This window comes from Sitophilus oryzae, unplaced genomic scaffold (assembly GCF_002938485.1).
Source record: "Sitophilus oryzae breed Bouriz unplaced genomic scaffold, Soryzae_2.0 scaffold_1512_pilon_pilon, whole genome shotgun sequence".
NCBI classification, from domain to species: domain Eukaryota; kingdom Metazoa; phylum Arthropoda; class Insecta; order Coleoptera; family Curculionidae; genus Sitophilus; species Sitophilus oryzae.
The window spans coordinates 2,370,018-2,383,614 of NW_022146184.1; the positions used below are offsets into that span (position 1 = coordinate 2,370,018).

At 30.7% G+C, this 13,597-nt stretch overlaps 1 protein-coding gene across 1 annotated transcript; it reads right to left on the reverse strand.

Annotated features, from left to right (window-relative positions):
* Positions 1 to 2,244: 2,244 nt before the first annotated feature.
* Positions 2,245 to 12,490, reverse strand: LOC115878471 (acidic leucine-rich nuclear phosphoprotein 32 family member A). Its single transcript, XM_030894989.1, has 6 exons — positions 12,249 to 12,490; positions 11,367 to 11,530; positions 11,087 to 11,299; positions 10,918 to 11,023; positions 10,684 to 10,861; positions 2,245 to 2,648 (listed from the first exon to the last, which is right to left on the reverse strand). The coding sequence occupies exons 1-6, from the start codon at positions 12,294 to 12,296 to the stop codon at positions 2,602 to 2,604; spliced, it is 756 nt and encodes a 251-aa protein (XP_030750849.1). The 5' UTR covers positions 12,297 to 12,490; the 3' UTR covers positions 2,245 to 2,601.
* Between the last annotated feature and the right edge of the window lie 1,107 nt (positions 12,491 to 13,597).

The following is a 13,597-nucleotide window of genomic DNA, read 5'->3' on the forward strand; positions in this document are numbered from 1 at the left end:
AAATTTGAAAAATTCCGTAAATTTCGCATTTTTATTTCCAATACGTCCTGTAAACTATTTGTTTATTTTAATTTTATTATATCAGAAATGCAAATAATAAAATTACTGACGATGGCTGGATAAAATTGTAATATCCCTAGACTTTTCCGGTGTGTTTATTAGAAATATTTTTTGTCATAGGCATTCTTTCGTTACAAGGGTACATATTGATGGTCTATTTTTCGATATGTATCGATAATAAAATACGTCCATAGGTGAATTACTTATCGATAGGTAAAACTTATATCGATAGGTAAAACTTATCGATAGGTAAAATCTATTATCGCTCATCTCTGATACAGATAACAGGATACATAATATATTCCAACAAAATAATTTTATTTTCATATTCATATTGTCAATGCCTGTCAATAAAATCTTAATACCCCGTTTCAACAACAAATATATCTCTTTCCTTTGCTTGATATGTTCGAAATCTTAATGACATTGTCGATAATTTGCTATTAGCGCAAAGTTTACGCTATATTAAACAGATGTTTTTTGTTGTGCCAAGATCTTCTGATACAGAAGAGTAAAATTAATTCAAATATCGGGCAACTAAACAAAAGAATTAAAAGAAAAATAAACAAACAAATAAATTAAAATGGCACAAGAAGTATTAACACTAAACCAAAAAATTGGGTTGGAAATGCCAGTCGATGACATTTCCCATACAATTTTATATATTAAATAATCAAAAATAAATTCTTGAAAGGGAATAGAACGATTTGTTAAAAAATGAATCATATCTAAAATAGAGCCCAACATTTAAAACATTTCCTAATTTCCTTAAAGTTGATGAATAGTTATACGTTATGATGGTAACAGAACAATATGGTCAAAACTAAAAAAAAAACGGTGTCTCAGTGACCTTAAAAATGACCATTTGCCGAGACTCCTATGTCATTAACTATTTTCTTCATGATAACTTCGCGTAACTTCAATTTTGTTATGTTTCTTTCACTCAAATATTACTTTCTCATACCAATTTAAAACATAGCGATAAGCACGTTTAAAATACTTATATAAAGCGGCCCATACATTATCAAAAAAATTGCGCTACAAAGCGTTGCGCAACGCTGCGTTGCACAACTGATTCAGCGGTCCATACACTATCAAACAAGTTGCGCAACAAAGCGATGCGCAACTCCATCACCCATGCACTTAGTAAAATTTTGATCAAACTTTTTATTAAAAGTTGTGCATTGTTTGAGAAACAATCATGTCCTCAATTGTCATTGCGTCAATTATTATCGTATATACCCTAGAAGATGTCGATGATACCCAAAAACGAAAAAGAAAACAAAGAATTTGGATGAAAGAACTAAAATTTTGCACAACGAAGCGCAACACACACACACTACACAACGCGTTGCGCAAACAGTCCTGTTGCACAAAAGAATTCAAACATTCTTGAAACTCATCAAACAATTGCGCAACGCATCAAACACTACCATACATTGGCAACTCGTTGCGCAACAGCCTGCGTTGCGCAATTTGTTTGATAATGTATGGGCCGCTTTACACATAACACCATTCCAAAGAACACTGCGACGCCGTTTTTTTTTTCGATTATACGCTATATTTTACAGCTGCACTTTTGCTATATACAAATTTACTATTTAACCAATCCTAATCAAGCTATTTTACTTTTTTTATGTAAAATAAGTTAATATAATTATATAAATGACATTTAATAGATTTAGTCAGTCAATTCTAAAATTCATATTCTAAAAATTAATATAAACATCTAACAAATTCAGGTATATTAGTTTCAGAAAATTATTATTTTTTTAAATAATCATCTTCGATAAAATGTATTTAATTTAAATCTCATGCAAAAGGAAAGAAATATATTTAGCTGGAATTATATACAAATATTTTCTTCTTCTGCATAATATATATATATATATATATATATATATATATATATATATATATATATATATATATTAATATTAATAAAAAAGAAGTATAATAATATATAAAAAATCGCAGTATATTCTGAAATAACGACTCGAAATATTTTTCTATTATATACATTACAAAATAAAAAAAATCTCGCTAATTTCGAATTTTTGTTACAAAATACTAAACATACAATATATATTTTACAAACAACGGAGAAAAAGAAAAAAAAAATAGAAAGAAAAGTAATTAGTGTGTCTTATTTATATATATTCTCGTTTCAATTGACTCGTGGGCTTAATTTTAATGAAATTTAATAAAAAAGAAGTAATACAATACTAGATATATTATTATTCTTTAATAAAAAAATAGCTTTGTGATAATCGACGAATTAATTTGTCAGAAAAAATAAAACATTATAAAAAAAATCAGAGCCCCGTCTGCTTCTGTATATGCAATAGCGTATCGGATGGAATATCTTACAATTAATTTTAATTTTGTAAAGTAAAAACAAACCACACAGCCAGGAAAGACGCGACTAGGCGTACTTTCTTGCCGCCGATGGAAAACCGCAGTATATTAGTTATTATTTTTTGGTCAATTAAAACTGTCTATGTTATCACTCTCGGTCCGTACACTAACGTTCCCCTTCCTTTAGTTCTCTTCGCCTTCCTCCAGTTTTCTCTTTTTGCCCCGCGATACTGAAAAATAAATAGATCAATTAGGAAACTAATAAAAAAAAAGAAAATTTAAAAGTAAGAATTTATTCAAATTAGTGGGTGTTTCAAAAAACCATCTGTGTCATCTCTCGTTGGGAGATTCCTCGCGTAAAAATAAGATTTATTTTTCATATTAACATAGGTCCAGTGTTGCCAACTTTCTGAAATATAATTTCCCACGAAGACAGTCTAAAATTTTTTTTTTAAATTCCCCCGCGATGGGTAAACCGCAGAGGGAAAAGTGTACACCATAATTCCTTTTACTTAAATAATTCCTCAGAATTCCTCGTAATTCCTTGGAATTCCTGGTCTTCAAGGTCAAGGTCAATCATTCAAGGTCTTCCTTGGAATTCCTTGGTATGAACTCGTTAACTCTTTCAGTCTGAACCAGCGTTGCCACCTCGGTTTCGCAGTTCCGCTATGAATTTTCTGGTGATTTTTATAAATGTCTAATGTCTCTATAAGTACTAGATCTAACAATAAAAAGTACTATTACGAGATTTACGTTTTTTTGGTTAAATTTTAGGACTAATAGGGGATCATGAGGTAAAAATACTGAAAATATGTCGGCACTTACTTATTAAAATTAATTTTTCTCGGGATTTTTGAAAATGATAGGTACCTAGTTATACTCGTATCTATAGGAAAGGAAATTAATAAAACTTCAGTTGCACGTCATAATACGATCACCAGTAAATTCCATAAGATTACGCATGGTATCATTGATGAAGTGCACCTAAAGTTGTATTAATTTCCCTATAGTATATACCTAGGTATTATTCCGAGGAAATGAAAAAATCAACTTTACACTTTCTGGAGTACTGAATAAAAATTTTTATGAGGGTTTCTTTAAAATGGCGAAATCAGGAAACGTTATAACTAGATCTCTCGGGGGTGGTTCGGCTGTACTATTGGAAAATATTTTAGATATATAACCGAGGGTACAATATTAAATTAAAAGAATATCTAACCTGTAGATATTTGATATTGGGAAATTTTGGAAGCGAAAACGAAAAACGGATAGTAAAAAATCGCCTGCAAAACGTTTTTCTTTAAATTTAGTACTACCTATTATAGTATTCATGGTTTACTAATGTTCGTCAATTTTTTATAAAGTTGCTTGTAATTCCTCTTAATTCCTGTCTAATTCCTCTAAATTTCTAAGGAATTCCTTGGAATTCATTGGAATTCTTACGGAAATAATTGGAATTCCTTGGAATTCCTGTAGAATTCCTTCATAGTGTACACCATAATTCCTCTGCGGTTTACCCCTCGTTCCCCCGAGTTCTCAAATCCAGTATAGTGTCGTCAACACAATACAGATATTATGGTTTTTTAATTAAAAATATTAAAAATTACAAATGGTAACTATTTTTTTTCACGAATAATATATAAATTTAGAATTTCCCACGAATATAGTGTTTTGGGTTAAAATTTTCCTTTTCTCTCTGGATCTTGAAATTTTCCACGAATCGGAAATTTTCCCACGAGTTGGCATCACTGCATAGGTCCTATACAATTTTTCTTAAAAAAAACTTGACCACTCACTTTTTTCTCTTGTTAGCAAAATTCTGTGGGCCGTTTAAGGCCGATTAAAAGATGTATCTTGATAGTTTGTCAATTTCGATCTGCTTCATGAGATAAACGCAATTTTATTAATCACAATTATAAAATTAAAATAAAATAAAATTAATAAATTATTTATTAATTTTATTTAATAAATTTATAGCACTTCCTAGTTCATTCCTACGTACTGGGTGCGTCTCAAAAGCGGCCTAACCCACCCCTATAACTTTTTTATTTTTTCAGTTAAAAAAAACGAGATTTGGTATGTCAGTATATGACAAAAATTAGGATTGATTGACGTATTCAATTGTTTTTGGTCATTTCCTGTTTCACCGGAAATGACTACAACTTTTGTTTTTTAAATGGCACCCTCGGTATTTTTTACTTTATTCGATAGAAAATGACATTCTGAATAGAATGGCATATCATATGTCAACTTTTGACATTATCAATAATCGTATTATAAATTTCAATCTAGAGTGCCATGGCTATGTTAAAAACACTAATTATTAATCAAGGAGTCTTGGAAAAAATAGATTTGATCGTCTAATGTTTTAGTGTATCGTCCTGGCCTGGTCGGTTAAAAGATGCCCAAATCGTATTGTATATTTCAATTTTTTCAAACTGAACGAGGGTGGCTCATTATCATATTTAGAAAAAGCATTTTTTATGAATAATTTGATACCACACACTTGGTATTTCATGTCAAATTTTCGTTATGAACCGCAAGTTATAATTTCAAATAAGCCGTATGCGAAAATGTCAAATGTTGACATATGATATGTCATTCTATTCAGAGTGTTATTTTCTATCGAATAAAGCAAAAAAATATTGAGGGTGCCATTTAAAAATCAAAAGTTGTAGTCATTTCCGGTGAAACTGGAAGTGATCGAAAACATTTGAATACGTCAATCAATCCTAATTTATGTCATATACTAACATACCAAATCTCGTTTGCTAGGAACTTTTACCCTTAAAATTTTATTCAAATCTCAAGCACTTAGAAGAAAATTATAATAAATCGAAAAAAATTAAGTTGAAAAAGAATATGGATATAAAAGATAATTTATCTTTATTATTTATGTGAAGAATCCCCCCACAAGAGATGGCACATGTTTTTTGGGACACTCTGTCAAATAAAATAATAGATAATACTCCCCCGTTTACAGAGTTTACACGCTTTAGGAGTAGCAAGGTACAGCTTGCTATACTAAGTATACAAGAAAAGTCACAAAAGTGTTAATTTTTGCGACAATATAAAAAAGTCATTAGTCACCTAGGCAACTTTAATGCCTAGACTTACAAGGTATTACTTTTAAATTTTTTATATTATTTGGAACGTTTAAAATTGTTTAAGATATTATTTCTGACGTTTGAGAAAAAAAATAGCATGATCAGAGAAAGAATTACTTTTTGTTTCTCGCCCTCGCTAGAGCCTCGCCACAAAAGTACCATTTTTATTCCAAATAAAACAATATACTATTATGAAAATATACAAGGTCGGCAAGGTGGCATTTGGTGCCAATTTTTCGTGTCTATGAAGAGTACAGTCGATTTGCTCATGCATGTCCTGCACGCATGTAATGCACAAAAAAAAGAGCAAGTATTTTCCCAAGCTTTGAATAAGAAGACTAAGGAAGGAGCATAATGTTATCCATGTATTCATGCATGGTGGGCGGAAAAAGGACTATAGGGTGGGGATCCTTGACAGTTTTGTTTGACGATTGACACATTTGAATTTGATTTGAAATTTTGTGGATTTGTCAGTCTGTACGGAGCTTATTTTATGTTATCTATTATTTATTCTACTACTGACAGTTGTATAAAGGTAGTAAATCTAGATGGAAATTGGGGGAGAACTTAAATTAACAGTGACACTATCGCGATTTATCGAAAAAGACTCTAAAAGCGTGCGGTAGATCTCGGCAAAAATCGAGTGAAATAATGGAACAATTTTTGTCCAGTAAGTGACTATACAGGGTGTCTCAGATTTTAATCGGGAAAATTTAATAGACGATAGAACTTGCAAAAATAAAACAAAAAGTTCAGGGTGTTAAAGTGACTTAAAAAAATAAGATATTTGAAAAACTATTTAATCGATTTTGATATAACTTGACCCGTTTATAATACTTACTATGGGACTTAATTTGTGTGTGATATAATTAGATTTAAGTTTAATGGCCAGGGGCGGCGGTGGGGCATCACTGTTAAATTATTTTAAAGGAAAAAATAGGCACGCCACTGCTTTTTTAGAAGTTTAATATTATTTTTGGATTTAGTAACTAAAAATATTATCTTTTTGTCTCCTGACTTTTTTGTCTATAACCTAACCATTATGATTTAATTTATTGTCCAGGGTGGAGTGAATAAATGAATTTATTTTTTTTCGCAAGAAGTAAGCGAGATAGACAAATAAGTCAGGAGACAAAAAAATAATATTTTTAATTACTAAATCCAAAAATAATATTAAACCTCTAAAAAAGCAGTGGCGTGCCTATTTTTCTTTTAAAATAATTTAACAGTGATGCCCCACCGCCGCCCCTGGCCATTAAACTTAAATCTAATTACATCAAATTAAGTCCCATAGTAACTATTATAAACCGGTCGAGTTATATCAAAATCGATTAAATAGTTTTTCAAATATCTTAATTTTTTTTTCTTTTTTAAGTAACTTTAACACCCTGTATCTCGAAAAGGAAGCTTTAAATCTTACAAGTTGATATGAACTTTTTGTTTTACTTTTGCCAGTTCAATCGTCTATTAAATTTTCCCGATTAAAATCTGAGACACCCTGTATCATATAAGTACATACGTGTAGTAAACCAATCATTTATGAAATTCACTTAAATTAACTAATTATATATTTTTTCTTGCATTTTTGCTTGTATTTACTACTTGTCAAAAATTAGATGTTAGATTTACCAGATTTACCTGCTTCAGTAGCGTATCGGATGTTTATGGTTATAAATAATTATAACTTATCTATTTTCATTAGAATTTTATATTTTTATAACAATTTTAATAACTACCAACATTTATTCACAACTTAAAATAAAAAAAAATTATTGAGTCTACCCCACGTCTACCCTACATCATAGTTTTACATTTTTTCAATAAAATTAGAACGGCACTGATAAACCGGAATTTAAGTCGGCCATATTTGAGGCCCATCGCGGTGGACCTAAGATTTTTGATATGCTCCTTCCTTAGTCTTCTTATTCAAAGTTCCCAAGCATATGAAATAGGGGGTCAGACTAAGTGGTTATAGCACTCACTATTTCAGGCTTTGAGTGCAAACTTTGGTGTGTATAAAGAATAGTCAATAAGCTTATTGCTTTTACAATAAGATGTACTGAATAAAGAGCAAGTATTTTCCCAGACCCATAGACAGATCCGATGTCGGATGCGAGACGATACTTCTAGAGCGTATAATATTCTTTGGTACCTAGCTATCTTGCCATTTTATATCTATACTTGGTATTTTTTCCAGAAATAAGTAAAAATATAATTTTTAAATGGACATCATAGTTGGCTATGAACTTAAAAAATGCTGGCGTTTAACCCTTTCCAATGATATTAAGTTATGGATATCTGTCATTTTTCAAATAAACCAATAAAGTTGCATAAAATCAATAACGGACGACGCATGACAGAGGCATGTAAACCCGCACTAATAGTAAGCATTTGAAAAAGACTGGATCACAAAACTTATATGAACATTTAATAAAAAGCAAAAATTTTTTAAATATACAAAACTATCTTGTTATTTTTTTTTGTTTCAAAGATAATTCTAATTTCATATAACGAAAAACATTTAATTATTATAAATGGCTATTAGCTTTGCATTTTCTCATCATGTGGTATACAATGTCAATTAATATTGTATTTTAAAAAAAAATATTTTCGTCGAGCGGGACATAGGAAATCCCATGTAAATTTTAATGGGGTCAATTATTGGCTTCCCTAATTATTTTAGGGAATAATTCTATTTAGGTTTATTGAAGAGCACTAAAACCCACATTCAAAAGAATAACTTTAGATATTTTTGATTAGCTCGTTTACGAGTTATCGCGATTTCTTTTTAAATATTTCTCCTTTCTTATGGCCCTGTATTTAGTTATGAGCACCAGTCAAGGTAAAAGATAACTGTCAAATGAAGTTGTCATTTAATAGTACCTAAATTAATAAGTTATTGAATATTGTAATAATACTATAATTAACCTTGTAATTGATTACTTTATTTTACTTTAATTCATATTAATTTGTATTTATAAATACATCTTTAAGATTTCCGATGTAGGAATGAGTTTTCAATAATAGTAAAGCACTAAATAGGTAAATTTCTGAAATGACAACTTCATTTGACAGTTATCTTTTACCTTGACTGATGCTCATAACTAAATACAGGGCCATAAGAAAGGAGAAATATTTAAAAAGAAATCGCGATAACTCGTAAACGAGCTAATCAAAAATATCTAAAGTTATTCTTTTGAATGTGGGTTTTAGTGCTCTTCAATAAACTTAAATAGAATTATTCTCTAAAATAATTAGGCAAGCCAATAATTGACCCCATTGCAATTTACCTGGGATTTCCTATGTCCCGTCCGACGATGCAACACCCGGTATACCGGGGCGTCTCAAAAGTGGCTCACCCCTATAACTTTTTTATTTTTTCAGCTAAAAAAACGAGATTTGGTATGTTAGTATATTACATAAATTAGAATTAATTGACATGTTCAAATGACTACAACTTTTGATTTTTAAATGGCACCCTCGATATGTTTTTACTTTATTCGATAGAAAATGACATTCTGAATAGAATGACATATCATATGTCAACTTGACATTTTCCCATACGGCTTATTTGAAATTATAACTTGCGGTTCATAACGAAAATTTGACTCGAAATATCAAGTGTTTTGTATCAAATTATTCGAAAAAAATTCTTTTCCCAAATATGCTAATGAGCCACCCTCGTTCCATTTGAAAAAATTGAGATATCATTAAAACTACGATTTGGGCATTTTTTAACCGGCCAGGATGAGACATTAAAAACATTAGACGATTAAATCTATTTTTCCAAGGCTCCTTGATTAAGAATTAGTATTTTTAACATAGCCGTGGCACTCTAGATTGAAATTTAAAATACGATTCTTTAATAAGCGAGAATGTCAAAAGTTGACATATGATAATATGTTATTCTATTCATAATATAATTTTCTATCGAATAAGGTAAAAAAATACCGGGGGTGCCATTAAAAATCAAAAGTTGTAGTCATTTCCGGCGAAACAGGAATTGACCAAAAACAATTGAACACGTGAATCAATCCTAATTTATGTCATATACTAACAAATCAAATCTCGTTTTTTTATCAGAAAAAATAAAAAAGTTATAGGGGTGAGCCACTTTTGAGACGAACCCGGTATTTCTTTGTTAGAAATAAGTTTAATATTCGAATATTTCCCTTGTTTTGTATTATTCATATTTTCAGTTTCATAAACAATATGACCATACTTTTTGTTTGGTAATTTCTTGTAAAAAGTTGGTTATTTATAATACCAAACTAATATTTTGTTTATAAAAATAAACTTGTGTTTTTTTAACTGTTTATAAATAAGTTTATGTATATAATATAATAATATTTAGTTAACTATTCACATCACTGTGGTAGTTTTTTTATAAAAGTAAAGATGCTAAACACAGATTTGTCCTAGCCCTCTTAGTTTCTGAAATACAGAGGGAATTTAAAAATGTTATATTTTTCGACGACCCTCGTATCTTGGTTACCCTATAACTTATAGAAAAGGCGTCTCATAGAATTTTTCATGTAGAACTCATTGGCGTAACTAGTTTTTCGCTAAAAGCTGTCATTTTCGAAATATGACTTAAACTTTTTTTTTAAATTGAATACCCTGTATATTAATTTATTATTTTGTCATATTATCTTAAAAATATACTATACTCTATACTTATTTTCACAAATAAAATAGAAAATACATTATTTAACTTTTTAACATAAATCAAGCTAGTTTAAAAGAGTATTATTTTATTTAATTTAATTTAACCACATAATTTTCCATTCCGTTGTGTATTCTTAATAAACTGGAACTGAACTTGTGCAGCTTCAAACATCCTATCAATCACACTTGATACTTTTGATGCACTTGTGCACTCATTCTACACACAGAAACTAGCGTAGAATACTCAATAACCAAAATTAGAGGTCAATTTTTTTTTTGTTTTTTTGATTTACCTAATTTAAACCGGTCGTCTATGTTAAAAAGTTAAATAAAACCACATATTTGTAGCTCTGCGCATAACCAAGAAACCCCATAAAACACACGAAAATAGGAGACCCTATACACATCGCCAATCCAATAATACCAATATTAAGTGAACTTTAAAATACTTAAATTTACAATTAAATAAAACAAGTTCAAAGATACTCACCATTGGGTGATTGTACGTCACCGTCGACGCTTTCCTCCTCCTCCTCCTCCTCAATGCACTCTCCCTCAGAATCCTCTTCCTCCTCCTCTGCAGCATCATAGTCGTTCTCATCTGTCAGGTCATCTAAATTCTCTGCATACACTGCACCCAATTCTACACTATCGTCAAGGTCTCCATCCTAATAAAAGCAAACAATGTAGGTATATTTTTTTAACTATAAAAAGTCGTAGTTACCTCATCGGAGCTGCCTTCTAATTCTGAATCGTCTTCGAACCCGTCGTTTCCGTTCAGTTCTTCTTCGGCATCGCTGTCATCTGCCTCTTGATCTTCTGGATCAAATCTAACAAAGAACAATTTGAAATTAGTGTCAGAAAATTAAAATTATTAATTTGTCAGCGCTTACCCATCCAAATATTTCAAATTTGGAATCATTTTGAATATTTTTTCTCTGTAGTTTTCAATCGCAGTAGCCTCATTGTTAAACAGATCCAAATGTTTCAAGTCTTTGAAGTTTTTCAGGGGCTTCAACGTGTCTAGATCTTTGATTTTATTGCCGCTCAAATTCAGGTAAGTCAGTTTTGGGCTGGTTTCCAAAACATCAAGACCTCCCGATATTCTAAAGTAAAAATACCGAGAATGTATTAATAATACGAATGCATTTTACAAATCACGTATACACTTACCGGTTATCACTCAATTCCAATTTCTTCAAATTTGGAAGCTTTGGGAAGCCTTTCAGTGATGTAAGACCGACATTTATTAAAGAGAGAGTCTCAAGATTTGTAAATTCATCGGTTAAACCAACAATATTTGTACTCCGACAGTTGTCCAAGTTCAGTTCTTTAATCTAAAAATGTAAGGTAGTATAAGACACAATGTATGTACAATTAAAAACACAAAAATATTATAAAATTAAATCTAATTGCTGTGTTGTATACACAAAGCTTGTGGGCGTAACTGAACAAAAATTACTTTTAGAAAAGATTAATGTCCTTTTGTGAAAACATGTTTAAGGTTATAACTGAAAGTAGCCATATTTTTGTAGAGGTAAAGTGGGATAGGAGAGAAAAAAGCCACTCCTATGATTTCTAACTTAATTTGAATGAGAAATTCATTCCTATACATATTTAAACTATTTGTGCAATAATTACTGCTTCAATAAAAAGGGCGCCATTTGCCTAGATAACATGCACATCTACATTGAATCAAGCTAGAAAATAAAACACAGATATCCCATGTTAGTTACATTTTAGCTTGAAAAATAATTCAAAAACTTGCATTCCTCCTAAACTGATATATGTTTTGCTTGGTTTCATTCATAAACAATATAATTTCAAATTGAAATGGAGAACTTTTATTACATTGAAAGCTTGGTACACCTCAAGGCATTAGATTGATGGACACGTTTACAAATGTAAAAGCATTATTTTTAACATGTGGCCGATAATACATTTACAACAATAAAAATACAACGAAACAGACACACTAGACAAACGTACAATGAAATCATCCGGCATATTAGACGAGGAGACAACATTTATATGGATACAATTTGATATACTTACGTCGGCACAATTCTTTCCCCTTTTTTCCAATTCTACACGCTTCTCCATCTTAAAACAGCGCGATTTCAAACTATCTTGCCACAAACTAAATTGTTTTCGAGCAGCGACGGAACCAAGTACCGCTGTAGCGTAACTTTACAAACGAAACCGATTAAAATTCAAGAATTGAGATCTCATCGATTACCTTTACAGCGTTTCACGTTTACAGCCTGCTCAATGTCGGCTAGAGGGGTACCTACAATAACATTAGCAGTTTTGGTGGCGGGAGATTTTCCAGCCAATCGCAACGCAGGATTTCTATCGGAATGCCTGCCGATCATATCCGGTAATTCCCGAAGTGTTTCCAAGCAGCTTTTAAAAATATTTTATTATTTCTAATTTGCAATAAACTTCGTGTTTGTATATTTATATTATAATATTTATACAACTAACCGCAATAGAAAGGTAAAACAATTAATACAATAAAATATTATTGTAATTTTTAAGGTATTCAGGAAAAAAAATTATAAATTCACTCCGTAACGACTAGGGCCATCTAGTAGTGGGGTTTTGAACCACTAGTAAATTAAATTCAAGTAAAATCTGGGTAACAAACGGTTTAAAATACTATTTTACTAACTACTGCATTTTTTTAGTATAACGGTAGTTGTCCGACATACAAAAAAAACTTCATTTATATTTGTAAATTGTAAATTAATAAATCCTTTTGAAGACGTTGAGAAAGATTAATAAAATTTTAATATAAACACCTTATTATTACATACGCCATCTGGCGAAAGGTAGACAAATCTATTTATCTTAGGAATCTGTATTGCCCTAACGGTTGAAATAAGAATAAATTCCGACAGAGGTCGCATAAATGACAAAACTGGCCGTTTTCAATTCTGAAAACAAGATAAAGTCATAGATAAATGCAACAAGTTTATATTGGAAAGCCCGTAAAAATTTTGGGTCGCGAAATTATTTTGGGTCGCGACCGTTATACGCGATCTGGCGCTGCTATAGCGGTCGCTAAGAACAACGGCAAACAAAAACAGAAATAATTTTCTCTTGTCAAAGTCAGAATCTTCAAAAATCATAATAATCTTTCAAAATCTAAACCGCTCTCATTAAATTAATTCCAAAAAGTGTTTATAGTGTCCATTTTCAAAGTAATTATTGCTATCTTGTGAGTTCAATTCAAGTTTTCTTTACTTCAACCGGTGATAATTGTGAAAAAGTGGCATTAAAAACTTAAAAAGCTGTGCTGTGAACTGTGAACTGCAAAAACCATCGTGGATCGTGGCATAACGTCGGTTTCCAATGTTTCATAGGTATTTCATACATGCGTCCTTATATAAAATAAAGTT

Coding starts and splice junctions, on each gene's coding strand:
- LOC115878471 (XM_030894989.1), bottom strand. CDS start 12,296: ATGGAGAAGCGTGTAGAATTGGAAAAAAGGGGAAAGAATTGTGCCGAC. Junction 11,531..12,248: donor GGGGAAAGAATTGTGCCGAC/GTAAGTATATCA, acceptor TTACATTTTTAG/ATTAAAGAACTGAACTTGGA. Junction 11,024..11,086: donor AATTTGAAATATTTGGATGG/GTAAGCGCTGAC, acceptor GTTCTTTGTTAG/ATTTGATCCAGAAGATCAAG.